Source organism: Panthera pardus, unplaced genomic scaffold (genome assembly GCF_024362965.1).
Source record: "Panthera pardus isolate Hobbes unplaced genomic scaffold, ASM2436296v1 HiC_scaffold_325, whole genome shotgun sequence".
In the NCBI taxonomy this organism is placed as follows: domain Eukaryota; kingdom Metazoa; phylum Chordata; class Mammalia; order Carnivora; family Felidae; genus Panthera; species Panthera pardus.
The window spans coordinates 614,632-627,867 of NW_026526905.1; the positions used below are offsets into that span (position 1 = coordinate 614,632).

Here is a 13,236-nt window from a genome sequence, read left to right on the forward strand (position 1 = left end):
TCTTGTATGGTTGGTATCCTGTGCAGAGCTGTGCTTGGGCTGGGGTACAGCTGAATGCCATACTTTGTGGGGTTTAGCCAAGGGGCCCCATTTCCCTACTGTGTTCCCATTTCATGAGGGAAGTGTGAGGTTTGCATTACACATGGTGGAGAATAAATACTGTGACATTAAGCATCAAGCAGGTTAAGCTTAGATGTCAGCACTTCAGGAGCCTCTGGGAAATGCCACTCCCAGAGTCTGTGAACATTGAGCTTCAGTCCTGTAGGGATTTAAGCTTGTTCTCAGATTCTCTTGGTTGGATGAAAGGAAACCTCTGGTCTTATGGGAAGTTGCCGCCCTTCTCTAGAAAGAGGGGCTGCTGTCAGTTCCAGCTGTGGCTCCTTGTTCAGCAGCCACAGACAGTTCCTGAGTCACCTAAGAGGACATTTTTCTTCTCTCTACAATGTCTTTTATACTTTCTGCTGTGTCCAGTATTTCACAAAAGCTACCTTACAACTTACCTCCATCCAAGTCCAAATATGGGCTTCTAAATCCATTCAGTTGACCACGGCTTAAATTCCACAGGAGCAAACAGGAAGTTAAATATTGGCATCAGGTTGGAGCCTACGCCTTGAAGTTGGAGGGGAGCAATTTAGAAATCAACAAAACTCAGGTTCTCATGACCCATAGCCACCCAGGCATTGGATGACATTAATTTTGTCGTCTGCTAATTAGGCGTTAGAATGAGAAGTCACTGTCTCTCACTCTTTTTAAATCACTTCCTGAGGCCACTGCAATAGGAATAAGGATTAGGAGAGTAAGACAGTAAAATTTGGTAATGATAGTGCCTGCTGAGAAAAAAATTACACATATATGCATATATATTAAAGAATGGGGATTATGACTGCTCTCACTTAAAAAAGAACCACAACTGTTTTCAACTGCTTCACACACATGCGCGCGGGCATGCAAACACACACACACACACACACACACACACACACACACACACACACCCCTTTCCCAATTCAAGGTATTTCTTTAAGTTAAGCCCAGTTGGATGGAATATATGAGTCACCTTAAAAATACATTCTAATTTAGTTACAAAAAGCTATTTGCTGGTCAATGTCCTCTTCCTCTCCTTCCTTTCCATAGACTACCTGAAACATTCAACTGACATGTTATATGGAAGCAAATAAGAAAGGAAATCATGCACACAACCTACTATGTACATAACGAGAGTTTATTATTCTATGGGCTTTATCAACATAACGTTGCTATCAAAATCATCTCTTGCCTAGGAAGACAAAAGTTGAAAATAACATTACTGTCCCTTCCAGGAACTAACTGAAAGATCCATCAACTCTTCAGTAAAAAGTGCCAAATGACATTTTTCAACCATAAGGAATTTGAAACTTTCGACTTAATATTCTTGCCTTGCTGTGTCCACCAAACCTACACCATTTTAGCCCTATTTTTACTCAGTCTTCATCACAACCTCCCCCAACGTTGAAAGAATTGTTCTACTCCGACTTCACAATTTGAATACGTATCTCTCCTGTCCGGCCACCTCAAAGACTCTGCTAAGACCCTGTCCAGGTAGTGTTTTCCCTGACAGAGTTATCCAGTAAAGTCAGCTTTATTATCAAGTTGTTTGATTTTTGGAAAGCACAGTACATGACAAGCATAGTCACCATTACTGAACGTAATGAACCAGTGGGCTGAGCTTAAACCCCAGGACCAATATCGATAGAAACTTCTGAAATGTGCACTGATTGAAGGACCACAGGTACTTAGAGAAATCAGTTACCAAACCACAGGTTTAAATGTGCAGTAACACAAGCAAAAAAGGTAAAGAAAACAGTTGTTAATGTATTTATTATACAGAGGAGAGCAAATTCACTCAAGTATGACAGCAAACCCAGAAGCATGGAAGGGAATGATTGATCAAAGCATGTATAAAAATAGTATTAAAGTACTTAGTATCTATTTTTGTTACAGATATCTTTCTGAGAAACATTCAGCACTAACGGTGACTTGTAACTGTCTGTCCCCAAAGTATGTGGTTGCAAAAGAGAGCTCGGGCAGGAGGAAAAAGGCCACTCTTCAAGCACCATGTCGGGTACTCTGCGGACACTGCCTTCCCACGCCTTGGCTGCAGGCGTGGGAAGAAGTCCACGAACATTGCATACACCCACGCCAGTACGCATACACCCAGTCAGTACGCACATATCCACGTCAGTACGCACACACGTTGTACCAGGCCTTTCCTGCGCATGCCCATTGTTAAGAAAGACCGTTGCTGAGCACGCGCCCTGCTGCCCACGCGTCCTGTGAGCAGAGCTGAGGAAGAAGTGGCGTGGAGTGGTGTGGGCGGTGTCGTGGTCTTTCTGGCTGCCTGCCCTCAACCGGTAGGTCCACAAATCAGTCCTTCCAGGACTTTAAGTGTGAGTGACGGTGAGGAGAGTGCCAGTGGGCCTCGGGCGGGTCGGGACGGTAGATCTGTGGCCTCGGAGGAGGAAGTTGCCAGGAGTTAGCGTTCTTCTCCTCACAGGCGTCGCGGCCGCCATGGCCCTCGTCCTCGTGGTGGTGGGACGGGGACAAGTGAGGACAGCTGGCGGCCGAGGACGGGGGAGGTGAAGACAGGGTGGGTCTTGGGGGCGTTCTTTGAGGTATCTGAGTCCTGCAAGCACCTGGAAGTGCCGGCGGAGCACTGAAGCCAGAGTCCTCAGTGGGACCCTGGGTGGGAGGCGGGCCAGGCGGTACAGAACAGGTCTGGAACGGGTGCCTGTGGGCGGGGGTGGGGAGCGGTCAGTAGGTTAAGTGGCTGACGCTGGATCTCAGGTCAGGTCTAGATCTCAGGGTGGTGAGTTCGAGCCCCACCTGGGCTCCAGGATGGCCGTGAAGTCTACTTAAAACAAAAAACAAAAAACGGTGCGTGGGGCTGGAAACGGGGAACGGTGTGGGGTTGGAGCTGCGTCCCGGAGATTTGTATCGCACTGTGCAGGGTGTCAAGGGAGGAGCCGGCTCACTGGTCAGTATCGAAACTAGACACCTTGAGCCCTTGTGGTGGGAAGACAGCCATAGGCAGTACGCAAACGATTAAGACTTCTCTGTGTTCCAGGGAAACCTTATTTAAGAGGGTAAAATGGGCCCAGTAACTGGGAATGTGAAAACAATAGCGACTCAGGTTTAAATATCCAGCATTGTTTTCTCACATGCCTTTATGATGGGGAATCTAGCTGTGAAACTAAGCCTCGCGTTTTCTCCTGTCCTTAAGGTGATTTGACTGCCAGTTTGGCCGATGTGAGTGATCTTGCAGCCCGTTTATTTGGTGTGACCACAGCATGTACACTATCCTTACGCAAGGTTGATTTTGAAAGTATTTTCAAAGTAAAAAAAAATTAAAATGTTACGCCTTGGAGGTGGTGTACCTAGCCTTTAGAATACATTTTCCAAATACTGATATTCTACTTTCAGGGTGAAAAATGAGTGGGCGTGTGAGAACAAGATCTAAATCTAAACAAAGAAAGGATGATGGCAAGGCTAACCAGCCAGCTGCACCTGTGGCTGTGAGTACTTCAGCAATTGATGTTCTACACCATCAGTTTATTTCTCTGAAAATTTTGTTGACCTACAAACGTACAGATACAGTGATAAAAGTTTCTTTGCTGGGAAGGGGCAGGAAACATTGAACCAGAAGGATTCCATACTTGTGTTCCCTGGGTAAATATACCCTATGACTCCTTTCTCATGCTTACTAACAACAAGTTGTACGTATCCATCCCAGCATAGTTTAAAATAGCCTCCAGAGTGCTTGTGGGTACCTCTTCCGGGTAGCTACTCTGTGGGAAGAGTAACTCTTTTTTAATTTAAATTTTACTTAGCGTACAGTGCAATATTGGCTTCAGGAGTAGACTTCGGTGATTCATCACTTACGTACAACACCCAGCGCTCATCACAAGTGCCCTCCTTATCACCTGTCACCCATCTGTGCCATCCTCCACCCACCTACCTCCATCAAGCCTCACTTTGTTCTCTATCCTTAAGAGTCTCTTGTGATTTGTTTCCCCCTCTCCTTTATTTTTACTTCCCTTCCCATATGTTCCTCTGTTTTATTATTAAATTCCACATATGAGTGAAATCATAGGGTACTTGTTTTTCTCTGATTGACTTCTTTCACTTAGCATAATACATTCTAGCCCCATCCACATTGTTGCAAATGGCAAGATTTTAATACCTTTTGATGACTAATATTCCATTATATGTATGTGTATATAAATGGCCATATAACTTTTAGGAATACAATATAGAATTATATTTTATAAGTGTTTTTATACTTATTTATTATTTGATATAAAATGCGTAACATAGGTTTATATTATTGGCATGCATTAATGCAACTTTTTGTTCACACACACACGCACACCCTAGGCCCAGCAGCCCAGTGATGAGCAGCCTCAACAAAAGGAGGCACCCACTGAGTGTCAGGATATTATGCCGGAGCGAGAGAAAGCAGTTGAAGAAGCACCTCTGGATGAAGGTGAAGGGAAAGGGAAAAAGAATGCTTATGGGGGCACAGGGTATATTTTTGCATCACGCATTATGACGTAACAGGACAAAACAAAACCTTAGAAGAGAATCTCAGCCATTTCCCGAAAATTGTTTCAAAATGTGAATAGAGTATAGTTTACAGCTGTATTCACTCTAACGAATTTCCCCTTTTTCTTCAAGATTTAATCTGCTTGAACATGCAGTCTGTTCTAAATCAGAGGAAACTGTTTACTACAAAAGTATACATTTTTTCACTAGTTGAATTTGTTCTTCTTAGAACATTTTTGCGTGGCCTTTTCCTTCCCTGCATCAAAAGTGTAAGCTGGTTTTAACAGTGTGTGCAGAGTGCCAAGTCAGCATATCTTATAACATCAGGAATAAAGAAGATTTGCATAGGGATGGTAGCCTCATTTTATAAATAAGAAAACTAAGGTTCAGGGATTGTGGCTTGCCAAAGACTGCTTGACACATGGAGACATAACTCATATTTCATTACACGGTTTTTGTACTTCCTACCATCTGTGTTGTTATACCAAAATGTGAATGCTTTTGTATAAAATGCTTAATACTCAAATGTGTCTGTACTGTAAAATAGCGTAGTACAGGCACAGGAATAAATGAAGTTCAGTGGAGCAAGAGGTAGACTCCAGAAAAAGGCTCGAGGAATGAGAGCCACCATTTCCTTTGCTTAATCATTTGATATGGTACATTTGGGAAACGCTGTATAATTTGGGAGACTGGCATATAGGTAAACTATATTAGTGTGATTTTTAAGTGGCTTTAGGAGGTGTTTAACAACTTATGATTAGGAAAATCAAAAGTATCTTAAAATGATCATGAAACGGAAATTACCAGCTTCCAAAGAAAGTATTTTCATCAGATACTTGTATGGAATTATTGACATCATTCAGGCCGTGGATTATTTTAGGAATTCGCTGGTAAGAGGTTTCTACGATAGGACTGATGACAAAGTCCATTAATTTCTTTCCACCCTGCTCCCTTTATTCTCACTGTAAGACAGAAGTTTGACTATAAGTCACTAATATTTTGCTGTTATTTTTGATACTTGGTTCTCTGCATGATTCATTTATCATAAGTTATAGAGAGAGACTTTGCCCCTAAATCTAACTAGTTAAATTTCACAAAATAGCTTTCAGGTTGCTCCAATAGGAGATGTATGTCACTAGTGTAGGATTTGTCATAGGCCCACAAATGCACTCAGCTAATTGTTCAGGAAATTAAATTTTCATTTTCATTAAAATCCTATCCATGGTGCAGGGTGCCTGGGTGGTTCACTCAGTCAGGTGTCACACTCTAGATTTTGCCTCAGGTCATGATATCAGGGTTCGTGAGCTTGAGCCCCACATCCAGCTGTGCACTTAGGAGTGCAGAGCCTGTTTGTGATACTCTTCATTCTCCCTCTGTGTGCCCCTCCCCTGATCATTCTCTCTCTAAATAAATAAATAAACTTAAAAAAAATCCTGTGCATGGTGTACATTTAAGATTTCTTAGCTGATGCTCTCTATTCTTAGTACACTGTGGTAATATAATGCAAATGTAGATTTAGTGTGGTTTCTCTTTAGATTGTTATTTGAAATAAGGTTTCATATTACAGGAAAACAAAGATGGGAAGTCCATCTTTCCATCGCTTTTTTTGTTACCCTAAGTCTACAGGCTTGTATTTCATATAATGGCAAGAATACATATTATCACTTCTTTCTTTACATTTTATGTTTACTCCTTAAGTTGATTATCATCTTTTTTTTTTTTTTTTTTTTTTTTCCGGTAAGGCCCTGACCTGGAATCTGGTATCCAGGAACTGCCTGTGCCAAAGACTGGGGGCAAAAGTGAAGATGACAGTGATGTGAAGGGGGCGGATGTCCCAACACTGGAGCCCGTGAAGATGCCTGAAGCAGATATGTTATCCATTGAGAATGCAAAGTATGCAGATATTTTCCTGAATATTATATCTTTACTTATGTAGATATGACTTTATTGATACTTTAATGACAGAGTTTACACATAAAGGTAGCTTTCATAAGTAGTTCAGACCCTAATTTCCTGACTGCCTGACTTATACCCTATCAGATACAGACTTAAATTGGGTCAGAGCCTTCTTAAATAATAAAAAATGAAACCATTTCCTTTTTTATAAAGTGTAAATACTGGGGCGCCTGGGTGGCTCAGTCAGTTAAGCATCTGACTCTTGATTTGGCTCAGGTCATGGACTCACAGTTTGTGAGATTGAGCCCCACGTTGGGCTCTGTGCGGACAGCATGGAGCCTGCTTGGGACTCTCTCTCTTCCTCTCTCTGTGTCCCTCTCCCATTTGTGATCTCTCTCTCTCACTCTCTCAAAATAAGGAAATAGACTTTAAAAAATAAATAAAATACACTGTAAATACTTTAACTGATGGCTACTTAAATTCAGAATCTTCTATAATTTCCTCTTTTAAAAACCACAAAATGGATTTGGAGTAAATACCAGTTTGTATGAAATATGCTGAGGCACTGAAGTAGGTTCTAATACCAGCTCTAACATAAGTTGTGTGATTCTGGGAGGATCCCTTCACTTCTGAATGCATCTTGGCTCATATATTTAGTGATTTCAAACCAGATATATTGCAGTCAGTTTTTATTGCTGATTTTTGTATTCTGTGGTTCTATTGGATAATATACATGGAATACAAAAATCTTCCATTTTGTATGATTTATTTGTCATCAGATAACATCTTTGGTCAAATTTTAACATCTGAGTTGAGATTTCATTGCTACTGAGAACAAGAAAACACACTGCTTGATGTTGGTTTTTCTCTATGGAGACCTGGATACCTGTTCTTAAATTTTGTCAGACTCTAAATTATTGTGGCTCTTACAGAACACGTGCATTTTGAAACCTTTCCCCAATGAAGGCTCAAATGACTGAGTGATAAAATGGCAAGAGATAGTCTGGTTTCTAGTTTCTGCACTCTCCCTACATCAAGTAGGGTGCAAGCATGGGTGTTATATGTAAGCGATGAATCCCTAAACTCTACTCCTGAAACCAGTGCGACACTAGATGTTAACTAACTTGAATCTAAACACAAAGATACAAAAATGAAACTACCTTTTAATAGGTTTATTTCATTTTATCTGTTCTGAACCTGAAGTGTTTTTTTTCTTTTCTTGTACCTATAGGAAGTGTGGTGTGTTCCAAAAATGTTGGTAAAGCATACGCTTGGAATTCTATCTTATAAAATAAAAACTATAGTGTCCTCTGTATATCATTAATTTAATGTAAATAAATTCTGCTGAGTAATGTTTCCAACTCTGTGTCTGTCTTACAGGTGAAGGACAACCGAAAGTGTAAGCAAGAAGAAGCTGAAACCATGCAAACTGCTCTCATGTAGGAAGGACACTTCACTGTTAAAAATCCCTCAATAAAATCTTACAACTTTCTCCAAAGACTCTTTTCAAACCTTTGTTAAACTTACTCTAAGTATTAGATGCTATTGAAAATTGTGTCATTTTTTGAAATTTTGTATTCTGATTGAGCTGGTAAGTGCAGATATATCTGTACATCAGTACTCTCTCCAGAAGCCTTGCTGCATAGGATTTAATGCCAGAGGTGTATGTCAACATCCATTATGAGCTTCAACATACACAATTCTATCATCTTTGAATACTAACAGTTTGTTCCTGCTGTTTTAAACATTATACCCCCTCTTTGTTTTCTCATTTCACAATATTGGACAGACCCACCCAGTACAGTGTTGGGAAGTATTGGTAAATAATGGACATCCTTGTCTTATTTCTGATCGGAATTAGAAAATTTTTAGCATTTGACTGTATTTACTGTGACATAAAAGAAGTTCCATTCTTAGGTTAGTTTCCTAACAACATTTCTGTTGAATATATGTTGACTTTCATCAAGCACTTGTAGGACGTTTATTGAGATGGTTGTAGCGGTTTTCTTCCATTAATCTGTTAACGTAATGAATTTCGTACATATTTTCGTATGTTTAATTTTTTTTAATGTTTATTTAGTTTTGAGAGAGAGACAGACAGACAGAGCGTCGGCCGAGAAGTTGCAGGGACACAGTGAGACACAGAATCTGGAGCAGGCTCCAGGCTCTGAGCTGTCAGCACAGAGTCTGACGTGGGGTTCAAACCCACAAACCGTGAGATCATGACCTGAGTTGAAGTCTGGCGCTTAGCCGACTGAACCACTTAGGCGCCCTAATATTTTCCTATGTTTAAGTCAACCATACGCTGCTGGGAGGGAATGTTCATGATCTATGATCTTTCTGAATAACCTACATCATATTAATTAGGTTAGAATTTGTATTAATATCTCCATGAGTGACATTAGCATCTACTTTTATTTCGTATACACTCTTGGATTTTAGTATCATGGATATACTGGCTTCATAAAATTTATTGGTATGTAAGACCTCTTTTTCTATCCTCTGGATCTGAAGACCCTGAAAGGCTATGAGTAATGTTGGACTAGAGTTTCCCATGTTCAGCTGTCTCTGGATTGCATCTTTCTTGGAAATTGGACCCTACCTAAATGGCGAGGAACCTCCAGATCCGCATCATTTCAAATTTGGTGAGGTGCCCATCTTCCCTGCAAGATGCCTCTAATGATGCCATCACTCCGAAAGCTACCTCCTCCAGTTTCTACGCTGTTATTAATCTTCTATTCCCAGAAAGTTAAAAGTCATGGCTCTGTTATAACTAGATAATTTTGATCTGTGCTCTATAATTGTGAATAGCTGGCCATCCACTGATTGTGTGCGCTTAGGACAATAGATCCATTTATTGAGTTTTTAAAGAATGAGTTACTATAAAAGCTCCTCTATTGATAGCATGTATACTATATGTCAGTGTCTTCTTTCTCCTAGGTTCCATACATGTATAACTTCATTTAATCTTCACAAAAAGGTGTGTCAGAGTGTACCCACGACTTACTTTTGACTCTAATAAGCAGTAGATTTCGGGATTCAGTTCTAAGAAGCCCTTGGTCATCCTCAAAGTAAATACATCTGGAAATGTTGGCCAGGAAAACTGATGGTGTACATGATGACGATACTGGCAATCTGACGTTTTCATAAAAACTTAGAGTAATTTTATAATGTTTGACATGAAGGGCTTTGTCCTTTTGAAGGAAAGGTTTCACAAAATGTGGCACACAGACTTCACATGGTTTTCCAGATGATTTCATTGATACAAAAAAAAAATTTTAAATTTTAAAATAATAGCATACTTATTTTACTGTGCTATACTATAATAACTACAACACCAAAGCTATTTGGAACAGTTTATCCAAAGACAAAGAATGATGTCACAGGCCCCATGGCAAAAAAACACAGATCTCTTGCAAAACTTCTTTCTTCAAAAGTTATTTAATGGCAGGGATATTAGCCATTCTTACAGGTGTGAGGTGATATCTCATTATAGTTTTGTATTTTGTATTTGTATATCTGGGGGCTCCGGTATTTGGCGCATAGACATTTATAATAGTTAGCTCTTCCTGATGGATAGACCCTGTGATTATTATATAATGCCCTTCTTCATCTCTTGTTACAGCCTTTAATTTAAAGTCTAGTTTGTCTGATAGAAGTATGGCTACTCCAGCTTTCTTTTGGCTTCCAGGAGCATGATAAATAGTTCTCCATCCCCTCACTCTCAATCTAAAGGTGTCCTCAGATCTAAAAGGAGTCTCTTGTAGACAGCAAATAGATGGGTCTTGTTTTTTTATCCATTCTGATACCCTATGTCTTTTAGTTGGCGCATTTAATCCATTTACATTCAGTGTTGTTATAGAAAGATACGGGTTTAGAGTCATTGTGATGTCTGTATGTTTTATGCTTGTAGTGATGTCTCTGGTACTTTGTCTCACAGGATCCCCCTTAGGATCTCTTGTAGGGCTGGTTTCGTGGTGACAAATTCCTTCAGTTTTTGTTTGTTTGGGAAGACCTTTATCTCTCCTTCTATTCTAAATGACAGACTTGCTGGATAAAGGATTCTCGGCTGCATATTTTTTCTGTTTAGCACACTGTAGATATCGCGCCAAGCCTTTCTGGCCTGCCAAGTTTCAAAGGAGAGATCAGTCACGAGTCTTATAGGTCTCCCTTTATATGTGAGGGCACGTTTATCCCTTGCTGCTTTCAGAATTTTCTCTTTATCCTTGTATTTTGCCAGTTTCACTATGATATGTCGTGCAGAAGATCGATTCAAGTTACGTCTGAAGGGAGTTCTCTGTGCCTCTTGGGTTTCGATGCCTTTTTCCTTCCCCAGGTCAGGGAAGTTCTCAGCTATAATTTCTTCAAGTACCCCTTCAGCACCTTTCCCTCTCTCTTCCTCCTCTGGGATACCAATTATGCGTATATTATTTCTTTTTAGTGTATCACTTAGTTCTCTAATTTTCCCCTCATACTCCTGGATTTTTTTATCTCTCTTTCTTTCAGCTTCCTCTTTCTCCATAACTTTATCTTCTAGTTCACCTATTCTCTCCTCTGCCTCTTCAAGCCGAGCCGTCGTGGTTTCCATTTTGTTTTGCATTTCGTTTAAAGCGTTTTTCAGCTCCTCGTGACTGGTCCTTAGTCCCTTGATCTCTGTGGCAAGAGATTCTCTGCTGTCCTGTATACTGTTTTCAAGCCCAGCAATTAACTTTATGACTATTATTCTAAATTCACTTTCTGTCATATTATTTAAATCCTTTTTGATCAGTTCATTAGCTGTTGTTATTTCCTGGAGATTCTTCTGAGGGGAATTCTTCCGTTTGGTCATTTTGGAGAGTCCCTGGAGTGGTGAGGACCTGCAGGGCACTTCCCCTGTGCTGTGGTGTATAACTGGAGTCGGTGGGCGGGGCCGCAGTCCGCCCTGATGTCTGCCCCCAGCCCACCGCTGGGGCCACAGTCAGACTGGTGTGTGCCTTCTCTTCCCCTCTCCTCTGGGCGGGATTCACTGTGGGGTGGCGTGGCCCGTCTGGGCTACTTGCACACTGCCAGGCTTGTGTTGCTGGGGATCTGGCGTATTAGCTGGGGTGGGTAGGCAAGGTGCACGGGGGCTGGAGGGGCAGGCTTAGCTCGCTTCTCCTTAGGTGATCCCCTTCAGGAGGGGCCCTGTGGCAGCGGGAGGGAGTCAGATCCGCTGCCGGAGGTTTGGCTCCGCAGAAGCACAGAGTTGGGTGTTTGCGCTGCGCGAGCAAGTTCCCTGGCAGGAACTGGTTCCCTTTGGGATTTTGGCTGGGGGATGGGCGGGGGAGATGGCGCTGGCGAGCACCTTTGTTCCCCGCCAAGCTGAACTCTGCCGTCCGGGGGCTCAGCAGCTCTCCCTCCCTTTGTCCTCCAGCCTTCCCGCTTTCCGAGCGGAGCTGTTAACTTAGGACCTCCCAGACGCTAAGTCGCGCTTGCTGTCGGAACACAGTCCGTCAGGCCCCTCCGCTTTTGCCAGCCAGACTCGGGGGCTCCGCTTGGCCGGCGAGCCGCCCCTCCGCCCCGGCTCCCTCCCGCCAGTCCGTGGAGCGCGCACCGCCTCGCCGCCCTTCCTACCCTCTTCCGTGGGCCTCTCGTGTGCGCTTGGCTCCGGAGACTCCGTTCTGCTAATCCTCTGGCGGTTTTCTGGGTTATTTAGGCAGGTGTAGGTGGAATCTAAGTGATCAGCAGGACGCGCGGTGAGCCCAGCGTCCTCCTACGCCGCCATCTTCCGGAACCCTCCAATGCTCTGTATTTTGTATTTGTATAGACTTGTATTTGACGAGTGATGTTGAGCGTCTTTTCGTGTGTCTGTTGGCAATTTGGAGGTCTTCTTTACAAAAGTGTCTATTCATGTCTTCTGCCCATGTTTTAAATTGGGTTATATGTTTTTTTGGGTGTTGAGTCTTATAAATTCTTTCTATATTTTGGATACTAACCCATTATCAGAAATGTCATTTGCAAATATCTTCTCCCATTCTGTAGGTTGCCTTTTAGTTTTGTTAATGGTTTCCTTCCCTGTGCAGAAGGTGTTTATTTTGATGAAGTCCCAGTGGTTTATTTTTGCTTTTGTTTCCCTTGCCTCGGGAGACATATCTAGAAAGAAGTTGCTACAGCGGATGTCAAAGAGGTTACTGCCTGTGTTCTCCTCTAGGATTTTGATGGTTTTGGGTCGCACATTTAGGCCTTTGATCCATTTTGAATTAATTTTTATTTTTTAATTTATTTAAATACAAGCTAGATAACATACAGTATAGTCTTGGCTTCAGGAGTAGAACCCAGTGATTCATCTCCCCCGTGTGACAGCCAGCGCTCATCCTGAGAAGTGCCCTCCTTAATGCCCATCACCCATTTAACCCATCCTCCCACCCACCCGCCCACCCCTCCAGCAACCCTGTTTGTTCTCTGTATTTAAGAGTCCCTCTGGTTTGCCTCCCTCTCTGTTTGTATTTCATTTTTGTGTGTGGTGTAAGAAACTGGTCCAGTTTCATTCTTCTGCGTGCTGTTGTCCAGCTTTCCTAACCATTTGTTAAGGAGCCTGTCTTTTTCCTCATGGATATTCTTTCCTGCTTTATCAAAAATGAATTGACCATATATTTGTGGGTTCCTTTGTGGGTATTTTATTCCATTCCATCGATCTATGTGTCTATTTTGGTAGCAGCACCATACTGTTTTGATCACTACAGCTTTGTAATACAATTTTATGTCCCAAATAGTGATGCCTCCGGGTTTGCTTTGCCTTTT

General features: G+C 41.9%; 1 protein-coding gene across 1 annotated transcript; it reads left to right on the top strand.

Moving 5' to 3' along the window:
* Positions 1-2,283: 2,283 nt before the first annotated feature.
* LOC128774499 (P antigen family member 3-like) lies at positions 2,284-7,986 on the top strand. Its single transcript, XM_053893583.1, has 5 exons — positions 2,284-2,390; positions 3,460-3,551; positions 4,414-4,522; positions 6,324-6,474; positions 7,858-7,986. The coding sequence occupies exons 2-5, from the start codon at positions 3,468-3,470 to the stop codon at positions 7,859-7,861; spliced, it is 348 nt and encodes a 115-aa protein (XP_053749558.1). The 5' UTR covers positions 2,284-2,390; positions 3,460-3,467; the 3' UTR covers positions 7,862-7,986.
* Positions 7,987-13,236: the final 5,250 nt, after the last annotated feature.